The 16,833-nt window shown below is 41.5% G+C and overlaps 1 protein-coding gene across 1 annotated transcript in view; it reads right to left on the reverse strand.

Annotated features, from left to right (window-relative positions):
* SPAG1 (sperm associated antigen 1) overlaps positions 1-14,026 on the reverse strand; it is a 73,114-nt gene extending 59,088 nt beyond the window's left edge. The window contains exons 1-4 of the mRNA XM_027776230.1: positions 13,748-14,026; positions 10,412-10,553; positions 6,657-6,816; positions 4,899-5,024 (exon numbers count right to left, since the gene is read on the reverse strand). Of these exons, the coding sequence (XP_027632031.1) occupies positions 4,899-5,024; positions 6,657-6,816; positions 10,412-10,551 (426 nt within the window). The 5' untranslated portion in view covers positions 10,552-10,553; positions 13,748-14,026. The remainder of the gene's footprint in view (positions 1-4,898; positions 5,025-6,656; positions 6,817-10,411; positions 10,554-13,747) is intronic.
* Between the last annotated feature and the right edge of the window lie 2,807 nt (positions 14,027-16,833).

The raw sequence follows: 16,833 nt of genomic DNA on the forward strand, positions 1-16,833 counted from the left end.
GGCTAAGATGCAGTTATTATGGTGAGCCAAATCCAGTATGGCTGGTGCCATAAAAAAAGAAGAGATTCACACAGAGGGAATCCCACCATGTGAAGGTGAGGCTGGAGGCCGCAGTTATGCTGCTACAGACCAAGGAACACCCAGAGCTACCATGGACTGGAAGAGAGAAGGATCCTCCCTTACTGATTCCAGAGGAAGCATGGCCTTCCCTATGCCTGGATTTCAGACTTCTGGACTCTGGAGCTATAAAAGAATACATTTCTATTATCTTAAGCCTACAAGTTGGTGTAACTTTGTTATAGCAGCCCTAGAAAATGAATATAGTAGTCCCCCCTTGGCCCCTGAGGGATACAATCCAAGACCCCAGTGGATACTTGAAACCTCAAATACCATCAGACTCTGTATGTACTATGTGTTTCCCTGTAAAAAAAACAAAACAAAACAAAAAAACTATGATAAAATTTAATTTATAAATTAGGAACAAATACTCCCTCTGTTGTAAAAGATTCACAACAATGACTAATAATAAAATAGGACAATTACACTGTAATAAAATTATAGAAGTGTGGTCCCTCTCTCCCTCAAAACATCTTACAGTATATACCTTTGAAAACCCCCTTAAGGGTTCAAAACATGAGTTGAGAGGGCCAGCAGATGGCATAGTGGTTACGTCTCTGGACTCCTACATGGCCAACAATGGTTTGAGACCCAGATCCAGTGGCTTGAAAATCATACTGGTGCATGGGCGTGCATATCTAAGATCCCAGGAAGAGAAAGAAGGAGAAGGCATTGAGATGTGGCCATGCCTCCTGGGTGGTGATTTCTCACTTTCTCTCTCACCGTGTCTGGTCCCTGTCTCTCTGGCAAGTGCACATGCCCTAAGGCAAACACCTCTAAGGGGGATATATATATATATATATATATATATATATCCATATGTATATGTATATGTATATGTATATATGTATATACATAGCGTTGGTTTGATTTTGGTAAACATTTCACAGTGTATACATTTATAAAACCACCATGCTGTATACCATAAATATATATAATTTTTTAATTTGTCAATTTTAATTCAATAAAGGGAAAAATTTTATAAATTAACCCATTTTTTAATGAACGTCTAACAATACCAGTTGAACATGGACTGATGTCTGGATCAAATATAGTATGAACCACCAGTTTTTTAAAATAATTATTTCATTTTATTTATTTATCTATTTATTGATTTATTTATCTACTTATTTTTCATTTGACCAGAGAGAGACAGAGAGAAGCGAGAAAACAAGCCACCAGGTCCAGGACTATGGTCAGCCACATAGGAGTCCAGCACCTCAACCACCACACCACCTGCCAGCCCCTGAAACATCATATTTTATATTATAAGAGAAGGCAGTGCTCCCCGACTCTGAAATAGAACATATCTCTTTTCTACATATTCCCAAATTATCTGATACTTACTATTATAATCCATAACATATTATGTCAACAGGGCTCAACCTTTTTGACTTTTTGGCACTTTCACACCCCTGAAAGTGGTCCTGTGGAATTATGCACACATCCCATTATACATTTTCTTTTTTTTTTTGGAGAGGTTTCTGCTATAGGGCACATACATTCACCAGAGAGACAGAGAGACAGAAAGTGAGAAATCACCCCCCCAGGGAGGATGGCCACATGCAATCCCTTCTCCTCCATTCTCCTCTCAGTACCTTGGGCACGCTCGCACACATGCCCGGCGTAAGTTTAAGCCACCAGGCCCGGGACTCAAATCGCAGTCAACTACATAGGAGTCCAGCGACATAGCCATTACGCCAACTGTTGGTCTCCATTATATAATTTTTAAAAATCACATTTGTTAATATCACCGCAGAGCTTATCAGAATAGTCTTTCAAAGGCCAGCAGGTGGCATGGTGGTTAAGGCTCTGAACTCTCACATGGCCAACACAGTTCTGTTCCAGACATGGAGGCCTGAAAATAACCCTGGGTACGAGGGTCTGTGTGCCCAAAATCCCAAGAGGAGAATGAAGGAAAAGGGATTGTGGTATGACCATTCCCCCTAGGGGTTGATTTCTCATTTTTCTCTGACAAGAGCATACGCCCCATGGCAAAAACTTCTCAGAAAGGAAGAGAGAGAGAGAGAAAGAAAGAAAAAGTCCTTTCATCTTTAACCTTAATGAGGAAAGAAAATTAAGTAACCAGATGTACCAGTCCACTTTTGCTTTGGTTTTGCTCAAGCTATGTTACATAAACAATTTATTCCATCATGCCCAGCAGAGCACCTTTTCTAAATTTTTATATGAAAGGCCACCCTGATTCATTAATTGCTAAAAAAAAAAAAAAAAAGTCAATTAGATCTTTAAATCAGTTGTAATCTTGCCTCTTGACAAGTACCCCCTCTGGGATGATTGATTGATTGTCACAGTTAGTTATTTAAGTAAGCATATGACCATTGAAACCCTACTAGATGAGGGACCAGCAGACGGCATAATGGTTACATCACTTGACTCCTACATAGTTTACAACTGTTTGAGTCCCAGACCCAGGGGCTTGGATCTCATGCCAAGAACTTATGCATGCGTGCTCAAGATCCAGAGAAGGAAATGGAGGTGAAGGGATTGCAATGTGGCTATTCCCCTGGGGGTAGGGAAGGTGATTTTTGCTTTCTGTCTGTCTGGTGAGCACTCAGGCCCTATAGAAAAATATCTCTTAAAAAGAAAACAAAACAACAACAACAAAAAAACTCTACTAGAAAGCTCAGATTTTTTCACTGGTAACAGTTTTCCTTAAAGTGACAGGCCCACTTTATTCATTTTCAACAAAGTGTCTGCCAAAAACTCAAGTCTGAATAACCATATGAGGGATCTTTAAAAAGTTCATGGTAAATATGAATTAAGAAAAGACTACGCATAGATTTCAAAATCTTATGCAGCAAAATACACTTGAATTTTTTGAAGTCCTTTCTTAGTACTTTGGCTGTCTGTCATTCATTCAAGTAAAATCAGTGTTCCAGGGGCCAGCTGGTGGAGTGGATGTTAAGGCACTGGATCCCACATGCCTATTCTACAGTTCGAATCCTGGACCCAGTGGCTTGAAGAATCACACCAGGCATGTGTGCATTTGTGTCCAAAATCCCAAAAGAATGGAGGAGAAGGGATTGTGGCATGGCGATTTCTCACTTTCCCTCTTCCCTCTGGTGAGTGATTTCTCACTTTCCCTCTCTCTGTCTCTCTGTCTCTCTCCAAGGACCACACTTACCCTAAGGCAGTAATCACAGGATGCGGGCCTTCAAAGTCAAAAGCTGTTTTGATTTCCAAGTGGTGAGATACAGTCTACTAAGAAGGTGACAGCAGCCAGTTGACAAAGACCCCCACCTGTCCTGGAGGACATCGCACTTGGGCTACCCTTACTAGACCAAGACAGCTTCCCCATAAACAGCCATTTCTCTCTCCACCAGCACCCACATCAAAAAGGCCTACCTTGTCAGCATGAAAACGGCTGTCTGAGCCACGAACTGGAGGCAAATGATCTTCCTTCGCTGGAAATGTTCTAGTGTTATAAACGTGCATTTTATTTTCTTCTTTTTTAATTTCTGATACCCAACTCTGAGAAGAATGGAGAAAAATAAGGTAAATATATAGCTTGAAATAATTCATCGGTGGGGCCAATAGGTGGCATGGTGGTTAAGGCGGCTGGAGGGGTCAGCAAACGGTGTGGTAGTTGAGGGCACTGGACTCCCACATGGCTGACGATAGTTCAAGTCCTGGACTTGGAAGCTTGCTTTCTCAATTTCCTTCTCTCTGTCTCTCTCTGGTCAACGTCAATAAAAAAATTAATAAATAAATAATGACAGTGAAGAAAATTTAAAAAAAAGAAATCATTAATTGGGCATGCTCAGTGAGTATGAGTCAATTTTTTAGGTGACAATTTGATCCTCCATTCTCACCCTGGAATACCCTTCCCTTTTTTTTTTTAATTGTGGTCAATACAGGTAACATAATATTAAGTCATTGGGAAAGTCAGGACATATTTTTCTATACAAAAATGCATCATGACTTTCCTGACAACCCGATATTTACCATCTTAGGTTGGGTGAGCACTCAGGCCCTATAGAAAAATATCTCTTAAAAAGAAAACAAAACAACAACAACAAAAAAACTCTACTAGAAAGCTCAGATTTTTTCACTGGTAACAGTTTTCCTTAAAGTGACAGGCCCACTTTATTCATTTTCAACAAAGTGTCTGCCAAAAACTCAAGTCTGAATAACCATATGAGGGATCTTTAAAAAGTTCATGGTAAATATGAATTAAGAAAAGACTACGCATAGATTTCAAAATCTTATGCAGCAAAATACACTTGAATTTTTTGAAGTCCTTTCTTAGTACTTTGGCTGTCTGTCATTCATTCAAGTAAAATCAGTGTTCCAGGGGCCAGCTGGTGGAGTGGATGTTAAGGCACTGGATCCCACATGCCTATTCTACAGTTCGAATCCTGGACCCAGTGGCTTGAAGAATCACACCAGGCATGTGTGCATTTGTGTCCAAAATCCCAAAAGAATGGAGGAGAAGGGATTGTGGCATGGCGATTTCTCACTTTCCCTCTTCCCTCTGGTGAGTGATTTCTCACTTTCCCTCTCTCTGTCTCTCTGTCTCTCTCCAAGGACCACACTTACCCTAAGGCAGTAATCACAGGATGCGGGCCTTCAAAGTCAAAAGCTGTTTTGATTTCCAAGTGGTGAGATACAGTCTACTAAGAAGGTGACAGCAGCCAGTTGACAAAGACCCCCACCTGTCCTGGAGGACATCGCACTTGGGCTACCCTTACTAGACCAAGACAGCTTCCCCATAAACAGCCATTTCTCTCTCCACCAGCACCCACATCAAAAAGGCCTACCTTGTCAGCATGAAAACGGCTGTCTGAGCCACGAACTGGAGGCAAATGATCTTCCTTCGCTGGAAATGTTCTAGTGTTATAAACGTGCATTTTATTTTCTTCTTTTTTAATTTCTGATACCCAACTCTGAGAAGAATGGAGAAAAATAAGGTAAATATATAGCTTGAAATAATTCATCGGTGGGGCCAATAGGTGGCATGGTGGTTAAGGCGGCTGGAGGGGTCAGCAAACGGTGTGGTAGTTGAGGGCACTGGACTCCCACATGGCTGACGATAGTTCAAGTCCTGGACTTGGAAGCTTGCTTTCTCAATTTCCTTCTCTCTGTCTCTCTCTGGTCAACGTCAATAAAAAAATTAATAAATAAATAATGACAGTGAAGAAAATTTAAAAAAAAGAAATCATTAATTGGGCATGCTCAGTGAGTATGAGTCAATTTTTTAGGTGACAATTTGATCCTCCATTCTCACCCTGGAATACCCTTCCCTTTTTTTTTTTAATTGTGGTCAATACAGGTAACATAATATTAAGTCATTGGGAAAGTCAGGACATATTTTTCTATACAAAAATGCATCATGACTTTCCTGACAACCCGATATTTACCATCTTAGGTTGGCCCTGCAGCCTAGATTAAGGAAACTGAATCCCACATGGTCAACTCAGGTTCAAATCCTGGCTCTAATGGTTTAAAAAACACTCTAGGTGTGTGAGTGTTCCTGCCCCAAATCCCAATGCGATGGAAAAATGGAGAGAAAATTGTGGGGTAACCTCGCTCCATTGGGGGTGATTTTCCTCTCTCTCCCTCTCTGTCCATCTCCCTTTCTCGCTCTCTGGCAAGTGCACACACCTTCTGGTTAAAAAAGAAGAATAAAAAACTTTACCGTCTCAAGGTTTTATTTTATTTTATTTTATTTTATTATTTTTTTTTTTTGAGAGGTTTTTGCTATAGGGCATGTGTGCTCGCCAGAAAGACAGAGAGAGACAGAGAGACAGAAAGTGAGAAATCAACCCCCCCCCAGGGGGGATGGCCATGCCACAATCCCTTCTCCTCCATTCTCCTCTCAAGATCTTGGGCACGCACACACACATGCCTAGTGTGAGTTTAAGCCACTGGGTCCAGGACTTGAACCGCGGTCGACTACATGGGAGTCCAGCAACACAGCCATTACTCCAACTGCTGGTCTCCAATCTTAATTATTAAGTGTACAGTTTAGTATGGTTAAATGTATTCACATTGTTATTGCCCTTCCTACTTTCATTTTACAAGATTTTATTCATCACTCCTTTTAGCAAGCTTTCCTGAACTTCCTGGGCTAAAAGCACTCCTCCTCAGCATGACAATTTAAAATCGATTTATTATTCATCTTCGTTTTTAAACTGTATATATCTTGAGTCAATACCTATATCTTAATCTCACTTATAAATTCAGTGCCAGGTACATTATAGGTACTTAATAATGTTTAATGAACCGAATTGTCACATAAGCTGATTACACTATGGTTCTTTTATAGGACAGAATTACTCATCCCTTTGAATTATTGAATTATTCAACCCTTCAAAATACACGTATGTGTGTACATGCACAAACACACACACACAAAGATTTTCACAATATTCTCCAGGTGTAACAAGCAATCAATACTACCTAAGTAATTACCACTAAAAGCCCTTTACTGACAAAGAGTAAGCCTGGGATTTCAGCTAAGTAGACACACAAAGGATGTCACCATAATATCATCAAAAACTGGTATTACTCTATACCTTTATATCACCGTTAATGTTTTCCCATTCTTCTGGAGTAAAACTGGATGCTGTTGCTGCAGGTTTATCTTTTCTCAAAGCTCTGCTTTTAGGAGCTAAACCTTGAAGGCGCTTTTCACAAACTTCAGTAAGTTCAGGATAATAGCCTTCCTCACCAGACCTTAAAAAAAAAAAAAGGTGTGATTTTTAGAGTTAGCACCTTATTTAGCAATCATCTAGACTATAGTTTGTAACTTGGGTTCCCTGGAGCCCAAAGGGCCTGCAGAAATCTCAAGAGATACACAGCCGAAGGCTGGGCAGTGTCCACTCCCTTTCCTAACCAGTCATTTTGATCTGTCCAACCTCTGTCAATGTCCGGAGTGATGCTATAAAGAAAAATAGGGGGAACCAGCAGTTAGCGTAATGGCTATGTCGCTGGACTCCCACGTAGTCGACCGCGGTTCGTGTCCCGGACCCGGTGGCTTAAAACTCACGCCGGGCACGTGTGCGTGCGTGCCCAAGATCCCGAGAGGAGAATGGAGGAGAAGGGATTGTGGCGTGACCATCCCCCCTGGGGGGTGATTTCTCGCTTTCTGTCTCTATGTCTCTGTCTGTCTGGCGAGCGCACGCGCCCTACAGTGAAAATCTCTCAAAAAAAAAAAAAAGAAAAAAAAAGAAAAATAGGAACTCCAAAGAAACCATTTTCCATCACATATTTCAAAAGTTGAAGAAATAACATTTTCTGGCCTCTTTAGCATCTACATATTTATTTCATACATGAGGTAACTTTAAACTTATAAATGGAAATTCAATATTAGAGACAAGGGCAGAGAGAGAATTTGGACTTCCTTTTCAACATGAAGTTTTTGTTCATGGTTCAGTTTTTTTTTCCCCCTTCAAAGGGATGAGAAGAAAATAAGAGACAGTTTACACAAAGCACCCCTAAATTCAACTACTCGAGGAACTAAATTCCTGCTTGTTTAAAAGAAGGTTCCTACTATCATTTGAATGTCTTCTCCAAAACTCATGTTAAAATTAAACTGCCATTGTAACAGGGTTGAGAGGTGGAACCTTTAATAGGTGATTAGATCATGAAAGGGCTGCCCTCGTAAATGGATAATGCCATTATCAAAAGTGAACCCACTTATGGAGACAGGCGTCTCCATAAAAAGAATGACTTCCATGACCAGCACTTGGTGTAATGGCTATGTCGCTGGACTTGCATGTAGTCAACCACGGTTCAAGTCCCAGACCAGGTGACTTAAACTCACGCCTGGCACGTGTGGCGTGAGTTTCTCGCTTTCTGTCTCTCTGTCTCTGTCTTTCTGGTGAGTGTACGCGCCCTATAGCAAAAATCTTCCCCCCCAAAAAAAAGAATGAATGAATGACTTCAGTCTGATTTCTTCTGTCTCCTGCATTCACTTGCCCTTCTGCTTTCCACCAGGAATGATGCAGCAAGAAGGCCTTCACCGGATGCCAGTGCCATGCTCTAGAACTTTCCAGCATCCAGAAGCATAAGCCAAATAAACTTCTATTGTTTATAAGTTACTCAAACATTCTGTCATAGCAGCAAAAAAGGGACTAGATAACATCTGTTCTTTTTTTTTGCTGTTTTTGAGAAAAATCAGCCTTCTCTTACAGATCTGTACACTCTAAAATTTCCATAAAAATATAAATAAATTCCATTTTCAAATTAAAATTTAAAAAACAATTATAGGGGCCAGCCTCATAGTGCAGCTATGAATTCCTACACAGAGGAAGCTGGACTGCATGTGGCCAACCAGGGTTTGAGTCCTGGCCCCAGTAGCATGAAAAAACACACTGAGTGCATGCATATGAGCTCAGAATTCTGATGGGATGGAAATTGGAGGAAAAACCATTGCAATGTGACCAGGACCTGTTGTAGGGTTCTCTCTCTCTCATATACATGCACTTTAGCATAAAAAAAATTAAAAGTCAATACAATATAACTTAATTAGGCTATGCATATTCTTTCTTGGAACCAACATTATTTCAAACTTTATCATCCCATAAATTTTTTATTTTTAAAATCAGTCCTTGGGGGCCAGCAAGTGGCATGGTTGTTAAAGGCGCTGGACTCCCACGTGGCTGACCACGGTTCAAGTCTCGGACCTGGTGGCTTGCTTTCTCACTTCCTCTCTCTCTCTGTCTCACTCTTATCAAATTGAAAAATAATAATGATAATAATAATAAATAAAAATTAAATAAAATAATTATTTTTTAAAAATCAGTCCTTGACCAAATATAAATGACAATATTTTGATGAGAAAAATAGAAGGAAAACAATAACATGATTTTTCATTTTCCATTTCAGAAATGATGAGGTTTTGTGGCCAGGGACAAGCAGGGAGGACAGAAGGCTGAAAACGATAAAACAGAAACAGGAGGGACCAGCAGATAGCCTTATGGTTATGTAGCTGGACTCCCAAGTAGTCGACCATGGTTCAAGTCCTGAACCCAGCGGCTTAAAACTCACATGAGGCATGTGTGCATGTGTGCCCAAGATCTTGAGAGGAGAATGGAGGAGAGGACATTGGGGCATGGCTATTGCCCCTAGGGGGTGATTTCTCGCCTTCTATCTCTCTTCTCGCTTTCTGTCTCTCTATCTCTCTGGTGAGTACACAAGCCCTATAACAAAAATCTCTCTGGGACCAGCCGTTGGTGTAATGGCTATGTCGCTGGACTCCCAGGTAGTCGACCACGGATTGAGTTCCGGACCCAATGGCTTAACCTCACGCCAGACGCGTGTGCGTGCGTGCTTGTCCATGATCCGGAGAGGAGAATGGAGAAGGGATTATGGCGTGGCCCTCCGACCTGGGGGATGATTTCTCGCATTCTGTCCTCTGTCTTTCTGGCGAGTGCATGCGCCCTACAGCAAAAACCTCTCCAAAAAAGAAAAAACCTCTCCCCCCCAAAAAAAAATAAATAAAAGAGAAACAAGAAAAAATCCAGTGATGAAGATCAGAGGAAAGAAAAGAGAGAACCATCAGAGAGCAATAGGAATATCTGATGTCGTGGAAAGGAATAATCCCTGCTCCACAGGAGCCTTGTGATAGAATGCTGATCCCCAAGTGAAAACAGCGTAAGAAAACCAAAAGAGGTGCCAAGGGGTGGTACTCCCAGGGTAGCATTTCTTGAAGGTGGATTCCTTGACTACTTGCGTATCAGTTAGTCAGTTCACTTGTTCCTGGGTCCTAGTCCAGATTTCAGAAAGCACAATCTCTAGGAACAGGGCCCTCACATTTGTATTTTCAATAATCGTACTTGATGGTTATTCAAGTTTGACCATCGCCACGTTGGGGCTCTCCCCTGAGAATGCTCTAACTCCTTGCCTTCTGGTACAACCTCAGGCTTCCTCCAGCGCCTCCACCCTGTGATCAGCTTGCAGTAAGTCACTCCTTTATTGTCCAATTAGAGAAAACGCCAAAGAACTTTATCAGCGTAAGCTGGTGAAACAGCCTTACCTTCCAATGGCTTTCATTGCTGCTTTACTTTTTCCTAGAAAATGTAAAAGAAGCAAAAAAGAATGGACTTTTCTTAACCTAAGTCTCATGCTAGAAGTAGATTTAGTTAGCACTCCCTAAACTAATATCAGGATCAAAACCACTACTATTTGGAAACTACTATGCACAAAATCAATAATCTTAATATTTGAAAATTTTCTCTAAAATTTCTAGCATAGCTTTGACTTTTAGAAGACAATATTATAACTAAAATTGGCATACTGAAGCCCAAAAGGGTTTTTAAATGCTTACCTGAGCACACAAAGAATTTTTTCCAGGTGTTTAACATCTGAACATTTTTCAATATACTTGAAATCCAAATGTTCAATGGGAATTTTAAATGTTTTTGTTGTTCCAAAGCCCCACAATGATGGACAATCTTTGGCAGTCATGGCTGAAATACAGTATAGGAAAATAGTTATGAACCTATAATATATATATATATATATATATAAATAATTAATAATACTTGGGCTGGCCAGTGACATGTCTTTAGATGGCTGGAATCCACATGGCCAACTACGCAGTTCGAGTCCTGGACCCAGTGGTTAAAAACTGTGAGTGCATGTACCCTCTACCAAACTATAATATTACTTAATTTGGATAGTAGTAACTATCTAGGTGCTTCTGTATCATTTATTTTTCATTTCCAGAGAAAAGGAGGGGGAGTGATCTTTCCAAGGAAAGATATTTTGAAACATCTCTCCCTGATAACAACAGTTAACATTTATGGAGTTAAATTACTGTAGCCATATGTGGATTTTTACCTCACTTAATCTTCACCTAAGCAAACTGAAATACAATGACAAAGCAGGTTTTGGTGCTCAAGCTGCTCTTTAAGACATATTTAAATGTTGATTTTAAAAAATGCTTTTCTTATTCAGGAGAGAGCACATGTGCACACATGTAAGAGTGTGAGAGCCAGAGATGAGCACCCTCCATGGGATGTGCTCACACCGCAATCCCCTTCCTTTAGTCCTCCAGCCCATCAGATCTTGGGCATACATGTATATGCCCAGTGTATATCAGGATGACCTGGCCAGGGTTTGAACCACAGCTACTACGTGAGATCCACAGTGGTGGCCTGAATGTTGATTTGAAAGACCTTCTACTTTAGCTGTCGGTTAATACTTTAATCATCCTTTATGATTCAACACGAACATACATAACATCCTTCCTGTAACCCTCCTTAATATCAACCTCTTTCCCATTCCCTACCTCCTGTCCTTCTCTACCACCCACTACCATCAATGAATTGTTCTAGCCTGCATTCTAATGGCACACTGTACATACCTCTCAAAAAACACTTTCTATGGAGCAAAGAGCAAGCCCTAACAAGACACTAAATCTGCTCATGTCTTGATCTTGGACTTCCCAGCCTCCAGAATTGGGGAAAAAAAATATTTTTTGAGAGGTTTTTGCTATAGGGCATGTGCACTCACCAGAAAGACAGAGACAGAAAGACAGTTTAAGCCACTGGGTCCAAGACTTGAATCACGGTCGACTGCATGGGAGTCCAACGACATAGCCATTACACCAGCTGCTGGTTCCAATATTCTATCATTTATAATCCCAAGGTATTTTGTCATAGCAGCTTGAATGGACTAAGACAATGTCTATCTGAACATAAATTATGTGCTTGTAAATGAACGTGGTAGTAAAGTAAAATATTTCTTTTCGTAAGTTTTTTTTTTTAATGCTTCACGTAAGTATATTGAGTGATAACATTAAAAGCAAGCAGTACCAATGGGTCTAACTCATTAGAAGCTCTTCCTTCAGCATGATTATTTCTTGAAGTCTAATCACACATTAGTCCCCTGAAGAAAAAGAGGTCACTCTGAGCTCCTTTGTCTTCCTGCTGTTTGTGTTATGGGTACAGAACCTACAGAGATGACAGTTCTTCAGCTTTGGGATGAGATCCAACCAGAAATTAGATTGTGGCGCAGTATGATAAATAGTTCCCATAGCAAGGATAACCTCCATAGTGGAAGTTAGAGGAAAAAAGATGGAGAGCTGCTGGAAATATAAGGGCTGTTCTAGGAGAATTTCCAAAGAGCAGGAGACTCTCTGGTGGGAGGGCTTAATCATCTGATTGGATTAAAATATTTTACCTTGGGGGACCAGCAGTTAGCATAATGGCTATGTCCCTGAACTCCCATGTAGTTGACCAGGGTTAGAGCCCCGGACCTGGTGGCTCAAATTCACGCCGGGCACGTGTACGTGCGTGCCCAAGATCCCGAGAGGAGAATGGAGGAGAAGGGATTGCGGCGTGGCCATCCCCCCTGGGGAGTGATTTCTCACTTTCTGTCTCTCTGTCTCTCTCTTTCTGGCGAGCACATGCGCCCTATTCAAAAAAAAAGAAAAGAAAAGAAAAAGACCTCTACAAAATATTTTACCTTGAATTGATGGCATTTTGAGTTTACTGTTTGGATAAAATATAATGAAAACTATTCGAAATGATAGAGAAATCTCTTACCTAATCAAAAGAATTTAATTCTGAACAATTTTAACATTATTCTGAGAATCCTTTTTTAAAACCGCCATGCTTTTTTTTTTTCTTCTCCCTATAGGATATACATTCTGAAGATTAAATGCTCAACCTTTCTCTCTCTCCCCGACACATGTGTGCTCTATCAAGGTTCAAAACAAAAACAAAAAAGCAAAAAGCACTGATAAAGATGGACTAAACATTAATTCTCAAACTCAAAAAAAAAAAAAAAGGGTATACTTTATTTAGTACTCTTCCACCTCTGTTCGCAAAGTCTTTTGCACCTGATTAGAAAACCCTTTGGTCTGGGACCAGCAGTTGGTGTAATGGCTATGTTGCTGGACACATAGTCGACCACGGTTGGAGTCCCGGAGCTGGTGGCTTAAACTCACGCCGGGCGGGCGCGTGTGCGTGCGTGTCCAAGATCCCGAGAGAAGAGAGGAGGAGAAGGAATTGCAGCGTGGCAATCCCACCCCACCCCCGGGGGGTGATTTCTTGCTTTCTGTCTCTCTGTCTCTGTCTGTCTGGCGAGCGCACGCGCCCTATAGCAAAAACCTCTCAAACAAACAAACAAAAACCTTTGGTCCTAGCTGGAATGATTTCCTCTTCATCATCCCAATCCACATCCACTTCCCCTATTATTTCCAGTGTAGACTGCGCTGGTCTAGATGCATTGCAGCACAGACACCTGGGCATCTCCCAGGAAGTACCTTCTCTCAGCAACCGCAGGACCAAGCGCCCCCTACAGCCGGAGACTGAAAGGAAACGGTATCCTCTGTCCGTAGCAACGGTTTCTATGTACAGCGCAGCTGGAGCCACCAGCAGGGTCAGGGCTTGGCCCGGATCCCTCGAAACTGCTCCCCCCTTCCCGGTTTGGTCACCAGGCTGAATGCCGCCGAGGGACACCGGGGACTTCAGTGTTGCGATCCGGTCCCATCACTGGCCGCCGTCCAGGGCAGTCTGCAAAGCCCCCAGTGTGATTCCCACTGCACACTATCCTCCACTCGTGTCCGAGAGTGCACTTGCTGCTTCCGGAAGGGGGAGATAACAATGGGCAGATGTGCTTCATTCCCGGACAGTAGGGCCACACGAGCACTCACCTGGTTCGCAGACCCTGTGCCGGCAGAGGACTCTGCGGCCGCCCGCCGACCTAACTGCGCCGCGGGTTAGGAGCGGAGCGCGTCGCCCCGCCCCCGACTCGAGGACGAGGGGCTGAAGGGGGGAAGGGGGGGCAGGCCCTCTGCAGGGTGATTGGCTACTCCCGACCCGCCGTCCAGCTGATTGGCCTGCCAGGCCCCAACCTCACCTCCGTCACCCGACCCAGGACCTCCCAAAGTGCAAGAGAACTCCAGTTAGTAGCCCAGAGTTTTGATTTGTTTTAGAGTGAGTTAAAACGATGTTACTGTTACCCGGGATTGCTATACTGCCTGCTAGGTGTATTGACGTCTATGCTCACTATAAAAACGGAATTACTAGGACTAGCGTAATGATTACGTCATTTGACTCCCACCTAGTTGACCGCCATTCGGGGGCACGCGTGCATGCGTGCGCAAAATTCCGAAGAGCAAGAAGGGACTGCGGTGTGGCCATCCGCGGAGTGTGTGGGGGGGATTTCTCGCTTTGTCTGTCTCTCCGAGTGCACGCGCCCCATAGCAAAAATCACTTTAAAAAAATTATTTGGGGACCGGCAGGTGACTAGTGGTTAAGGGCACTGGACTTCCACGTAGGTGGTCGACCGCGGTTCAAGTCCCAGACCTGGCGGCTTGCTTTTCTCACTCTTTCTCTCGCTCTGCCCCTCTCTGGTCAAATTTTAAAAATAAATAAGTTTTTAAAATTATTTAACTTATTAATTTATTGTAACTTGTGCAGAGAAGTAAAGAGCGAGAGAAAAACCACGGTAGGCCGTGTTGGAGTCCAACGCCCTTAACCACCACGCCACCTGCCGGCCTGCAAAATCACTTTTAAAAAAAAGAAGAAAAACGGAATAACAATTGGAGAGTCTGTGTGCAGCCACACTGGTTCAGAAGGTAGGGGTAGCAGTGGGATGCTGGAGCCATATAGGAGGACCTTAAGTTTATCTTGGCTGAAAAAGATAGGAGAGGATCTGGATTTGACAAGAACCGGTTGGGGGAGTTTCTAACTCTGCCTCTCATGAAACAAGTAACAGAAAAATGCAGTGTGTATTATAACACTTTAAACAAAAGTAAATGAAAGACATTCACTCTTCCTTTTCAAGTTTTTGACATTTTTCTGAGTGCTGGTTATGAACCAGGCATAGTACTGGATGCAGGATACAAGGAGAAATAAAATATAATACAATTCAGATGAGTAAAAAATAAAGATCATTTGTAGGAAAATTTATTTCAGGTTTATAATTTCAGACTAGTTAAAATGGATGATAAACATTAAGCACTTGGCAATGTCTGACACACAATAGTAGTTCATAAAATATATTTATTTTCCCCTTTTGCACTTAAATTACAGACCTACAGTCTATTAGCAGCAGCGGTAAAAATTCTAATGCTCAAACTATTATGTTTAACTATATTATTTCCATTGCCAGAACTGGAATATGTGAAATTTTCATGTTCATAAACACAGATTCAAAATTTTAAATAACTCTTGAATCACATTAAATTGTCAGGAGGAACAGCATCATTTGCCCCAGGTACTGTAAAGTCATTTCATGCCTCATTCCAGTCACCTTCCTCCAAATTATGCAGTAAGTGAAAAACACTCAGCCTACCGTAACTGCGTCATTTTACTTCAAGTATAAAAAGAAACCTTTTTAAGCATTTTAGGAATGGTTGTAATTACACAGGCCCTGTAATTTTTTCACTCACACTTCGTATTTTCTTCTGGTTATAATTAGGTATACTTATGTATGCTGAATTAAAAAGCAACTCAAAAGAAACAGACTATGTTGGCAAATGAAAATTATCACTATTTTCTTCAGAGATGAGAAGGTATTACACTGAGGAAACAAAGATTATATACACAAACATGTACATACACACATACATATAAATACACACATATATAAACATGTACATACACATACACATAAATACACACACATATATAAACATATATAACAAAGGTATGCATATTATATACATTGGGTCATTGGAAAAGTCTGATACATCTTTGCATGGAAAAACACTTCATGACTTTTCCAAGAACCCACAGACACAAACACAAAGTGTGTGGTGTGTGTGTATAAACAGTCAGCTAACAAGGAGGAGCATGGGTATTTGGACCCAAAGCCCTACACAAAATCTCACACCATTTACTGAGCTCTTAATTCATAACCAATCCATGAGTTAGTCCTATCAGATAAACTTCAAAACACCTCCCCCTCTCCTCAGCTACCCTTCCAGCCCAGCCAGTTTCATTAGCCTTACCTATTATTGGTGGCCACAATTTCATCACCCGTACCTATTACTGGTAGTCCTTGACTAGTCTCCCTGCTGCCACATGGCCTGCTTTCTCACACTACAGCTTTAGAAGACATAATCATTTTGCTCTTCTGCTGTCTCAATGGCTTTCCAGCATAAGGGCCTACGTGGGTTCATCTGTTTTCCTTTGCAACTTCATCTCCCCCTCTAACCCCTATTCATCACGTTTCAGTTCCATGGGCTTCATTCTGAAGCATGAACAATGCTTTTCTACCCCAAACTTTTACACTGACTGTTCCCATTTCAGTAATGCCCCTTCCCCTTGTCTTCTTTTCATCCTTCAGTCCTCTGCTCAAATAACCATTCCACCTTGGCTAATCTTCTATATAGAACTTATTCTAGGAGCGGTGGAGATATGCCTATGTATAGGAGTCTGCAACTTGTTTTTACAGCTTCTCAGCTATCTCTTTATCTGGTCTATTCATTTCTTAACTCATCTACTATTTTTGAGCTTTTTGTAACTTCAATCTCTTAAGAAAGCTTCATTTTCTCAAAACACTGTTACCCCCATACACTGACAATCATAATTTCTCCCATGTTGATAATGAGGTGAAGCTAATAGAAGTGTTGAATTGGTGTCATTGACTGGCAGGGCTGGATTCGAATGAAATCTCTATACAGTGCTAGTCCCATAAGCATAGACAAGCCGTTCGGTGTGTCCATAACTGGTAAGCAGTTTATTAAGGGACACGTTATGTGTTAATGTCAGGCTCAAATTTAGTTATTCT

The sequence above is a fragment of the Tupaia chinensis genome, unplaced genomic scaffold (genome assembly GCF_000334495.1).
Source record: "Tupaia chinensis unplaced genomic scaffold, TupChi_1.0 Scaffold000646_1, whole genome shotgun sequence".
NCBI classification, from domain to species: Eukaryota; Metazoa; Chordata; class Mammalia; order Scandentia; family Tupaiidae; genus Tupaia; species Tupaia belangeri.